Source organism: Arachis ipaensis, chromosome B07 (assembly GCF_000816755.2).
Source record: "Arachis ipaensis cultivar K30076 chromosome B07, Araip1.1, whole genome shotgun sequence".
Lineage (NCBI taxonomy): Eukaryota > Viridiplantae > Streptophyta > Magnoliopsida > Fabales > Fabaceae > Arachis > Arachis ipaensis.
Window position 1 is genome coordinate 119,254,546 of NC_029791.2, and position 4,673 is coordinate 119,259,218.

Genomic DNA, 4,673 nt, shown 5'->3' on the forward strand with positions numbered 1-4,673 from the left:
CATTTAAAAAAAAAATTTATATATATCAAAATTTTTATCTCATAAAATAATTTTTCAAATTAAATTAAGTCTATTTAATCTCAATTTAAATAAGGTAAAAATTCACATGTAGTTAGTTGTATTCATGTGAAATTAATATCTGACAATTGTTAGCGTGGTGGAATCATTGTATGAAAACAATTGTATATGGAAAAGTCTATGAGATCAGCAATTTTTGTGTTTTCTGACCAGTACTTAACCATCAAAATAAAAGTGAGTAATTTTCTACCATTAGATGTAATCTGACACCATTAAAAACACTATTAATGACTAATTGATGGTTACAAAACACCAAAATTGCTAGTTCCCTAGCATTTTTCATTGTATATAAATCTTTATCTTCAAATAATAATGGTAAGTAGTGATGACGAACCGAGTAAAGAGGACCATAAAGCCTGAAGTCCCAACCAACGATCCAAGGGCGAGCGCCGGAGTGATGCTCGGCCACCGCAGCGACGACGGAAGCTTGCGAAGCACCCGCCAAGCATATCAAGGAGGACAATGACATCTCGGCCGGGTAACTTTTCAACGTTACAGACTGTAGATTGATAATATTTTGTTAGACTTTCTTACAACAATATTATATAAAAGGGAAGTGTTAGGAACAATGAAAATTTTGAACAACATGAACAACAACCAATTAAATGAAAATACACTACACCCTAATTTAATGCTATTAATTAAATTTACTCTTTTAACCTTATTAATTCACATTATTTACACATTGTTCAAAAATCTTGTTGATTACCTATACATTTTCTATATGGGGAAATATTAATTAGAGCAATATAATTGGAAAACTTGCCTGTAACACGTAGAAGGATGACCAAGCGACACAACCGAGAAAAAGAAAGAGAGTTCCAGAGACCCAATGAGAGAGGCTCTGAGTGGAGTGAGTTGAATCATGGTGGTGATGATTATCATCATGGATTGCGTGTGAAGAACCAAAAAGGTTCATAATAGGGCCTTTGTAGAGTATCATCACCAATGCGCCACAAAACGTTACCAATGTCCCAATCACCTTTGCTAGGCTTCGCACCTCTTTCACGTTTACTCGCTCTATTCTGTATTAGAATTGAGATTCAGTATGTCTAACTTAATTTTAAAAATTAATTTATAAAGTAAACAATGTTTTTCACTTATAAATTTTTAAAGATTTTGTCCCTCCCATTAAAATCATCTAATAATTATTAACATATTATTAGCGTAGACTGAAAATTTCATCAAATTGAAGTATTGGATTGGAATAAATAGTTAGTAAATATTATCCAGTTGGTTATAGCTAGGTATAAGATAAAGTAAAGAAGCATTTACCTGAAAATGACTGCTAGGACAAAGGTAACGGATGGGACAGCATTCATAATGGCAGATGCAAATGAAGCTGATGTATATTGCATCCCTAAGAATGTGAATCCTTGGTCTATCACTGGCCTAATTGTAACATCAAAATAAACCATCTTAATTAGTTTATCATCTATTAGACTGCTATTGTTTATAAATATAAAATATTAAGATATAGATATATAAACACAAAATTATATTTAATATATGAGATATAGATAAAAATATATTTTAAAAAATTAAATTAGTGTAGAGATACAAAGATACTGAAAAAAAATATAATTTATTTTATATTAGTTATTACTATCAATTTTTTTTAATTATATTTTTTATTATTTTATTTTTTATTCTAAATTTTGTATGAAGAAAAACATAAAAATACATTAAAATTTTTGTTATTTATTCTATCTTATATTTATTTCACTACAAAAAAAAATATAAAAATATTAATTTTTGTATTTTTTTTATGTACTATTCTCAGTATTTTTTTATCTTATTTTCAAAATCAAATACCACCTTATAATCAATCTTTGAGATATTCATCTTTAATTTAACTGAAGAACGAAAAAGACAAAGTTAAATTTTATTTTGTACTCTATTAATGAGTAATTCTTGACTTAGAATTTATTAAGATGGTAATTATTTGTTTTTTTTTTAATTAGAAACTGTAAATTTGAATTATAAGAATGAAAAAATAAAAAAGAAAACAATCCTAAGACTTTTACTTTTTCTTACAAGGCTTTAGTCAAATCATATTTAATTAATTAAATTCTTAAATCTTAAACTAAAAAAAGTTGGGATTCTAGTAATGTAACCTCTGGTGAATCAATACCTCACTAACATTATATCGGGTAGAAATTCTTTCAAAAGTTCACTAACTATTTATGTTTTCTTTTATGCTAATCAAATACAAATAATCTTCACATACATCAGCATGCATACATCATCTAATTATTTCAATTATTAATTATTATTAATCAGTAATATGCATGTTATTTATTACTATCAATTAGGTATAGAAAAAGATTAAGATCATTACTCCAGAAGCCCGAGAACCAATATTCGAATAAAGACAGAGAGTGTCATCTTTGGCCTAACCTTCCTGCATCAATCGAAGCATAACATTTTACTTAGCTTCATAAACTCAAATTAATAAAAGTAACATGCACTATATATAGTATGTTACAAAAAAATTATTTTTGCTTTCAATATTGTCTCTGATAAAACAAAAACACATAAATAGAAATTCAAATAACAATAAAACCTTATTTTACTGAAAAAGTTTAGCTATATAAATCAAATAAAATTATTATATAATATTCTATCATGTATTATATTTGCAGTGAAATTATTAATTCAGATCAACGATTAAAATGAAACACCGATATTCCCGATATACCTGAAACCCTTCCTACGAATATAGAGAAGGTAACTAGTTATATTAGGACCTTTCAAAAAAGAATGCAAAGGGAGCGAGGGAAATAGCAGCAATGAGATTGCGATAAACAACAAAGACATAACGACTCATTCCATGGTTGAGACTGGCCATGGAGAATATGTAGGTTCCTGCCAACCCAAACTGAAGCCCCACAGTTAGCAAATAAGGCTTTGCCTTGCTCATCACTAATGTTTCTCCCATTTTTTTTTTCTCTTGTAAAAGAGAGAGAGATTGATGAATGATGATGTTTTAATATAGCTAGGTAGGTTCTATATATCTCAAGTGTGTGAGGTGGCCTTCCTTATATAGTAACAGCGTCTATGATGGTAATGAGTAGTAGTGATGATTAAGACCATATAAATTGCACTACTACTAGGCACCCATAGATCAATAATAATAATAAGAGGATAAGGCATGTTGGGTGTTGGGATATACTAATGTCAGCAACTTTAAAAGACCATAGAATTTATTATTTTTTGTGGTCACTTTTAATTATTAATCTGATTTTTAATTATTAATTAAAAATAATAAATTTTCCTATTCTTTTAGTATTTTTCTGCCACCATTACTAGGTACCATTATTTTAAAGTTATATATGCTTCTGTAGGTCAAACTTTTATATATATTATTTTGAGAAAGTATAGGAGGCAATGAAATATTTGTACAATATGTACAATAGAAGTTTAGGAATGTCCAATTTAGTATTAGAGATATAAGCATTAGTGTTATCTTTTTTCATCAGCTGAAACTTTTGGGATGAGTGGTATCATGACATGGTATTAGAGCTCTAAATTTGAAAGGTTAAGAGTTTGATCCTTGGTGAATCCCAAAATCAGCTTAAATTTTTAAAATGAGATGTTTATTATTCCTAGTATTCCGGATGATTATTCTGGATAGTATAAGTGATGTTTATTTTTTAACTCCCATTGTATAAATATTCCATTGATTCCCTAGCAGGACTCTATTATTTTTTATTAGATATTAATAGTTGAAAAAAATTTGTATATTTTTTTTAGCTTAAATCTTTAGAATATGTATTGTTATGGCAATATATACTAACTAAATGTATGTGTATGTTTTTTAATTTTAAAATAGCTAATAATGCAATTGAATGACTTCTAGAATTAGATATAAAAAGAAATTAAAAAAAATAAATTTCTCTTAAATAATATATGAGTTTGAAAATTAACAGAAAAGAAAAGAAAAAAAGCTTTGATGGTAGTTGTCTTATAGGAACAGTAATAAAAGAAAGTAGATTGGAGTATTTTTACAATTTAAACTATAATTAATAGTAAAATCCTAATTTAAAGTATATTTGTTCTGTAATAAATATAGATTATTAATTATTTGTTGGAGATACCCCTTCTAGAGACAATCTGCTTTAATTTGTTTGATTCCCTCTTCCTTGATTTTCTCCACCTGTGACTCAGAATACACTTTCTTATATAGCTTTTTTTTAATAAATAAATAATTGGCTTAATTGTAAAACTAACGTTGAATAATGCTGCATATTATGTATGAGAGGATCACAATTCATCAATCATCATGTTTTGTTCACTCGTTTAGCAAACAAGTTCATAAACATGTGAATATGACCCCCTCTAATATTCTCATACATGTGATTTAATTTTGAGTATTACTTTTCATTTTTGTTCATGCATGGAATTCTCCAATGTTTCAATTTATGCTGATGGAAATTCGAATTTACAGTATCTTACTATCGGTGCAATTGGACGACATATATATACTAAACTTTAATAATAATGCTTGGTGTCATGTCAACCACTAACTACCCCATAATTAAACAAATGATAAGGCCATGTTTAATATCTTCCTAAGCGGTATCAAACACATT

At 27.8% G+C, this 4,673-nt stretch overlaps 1 protein-coding gene across 1 annotated transcript in view; it reads right to left on the reverse strand.

Annotated features, from left to right (window-relative positions):
• Positions 1-3,112, reverse strand: part of LOC107606070 (WAT1-related protein At4g08290) — a 4,767-nt gene extending 1,655 nt beyond the window's left edge. Inside the window, exons 1-5 of the mRNA XM_016308036.2 lie at positions 2,829-3,112; positions 2,420-2,482; positions 1,354-1,470; positions 845-1,103; positions 413-577 (exon numbers count right to left, since the gene is read on the reverse strand). Of these exons, the coding sequence (XP_016163522.1) occupies positions 413-577; positions 845-1,103; positions 1,354-1,470; positions 2,420-2,482; positions 2,829-3,019 (795 nt within the window). The 5' untranslated portion in view covers positions 3,020-3,112. The remainder of the gene's footprint in view (positions 1-412; positions 578-844; positions 1,104-1,353; positions 1,471-2,419; positions 2,483-2,828) is intronic.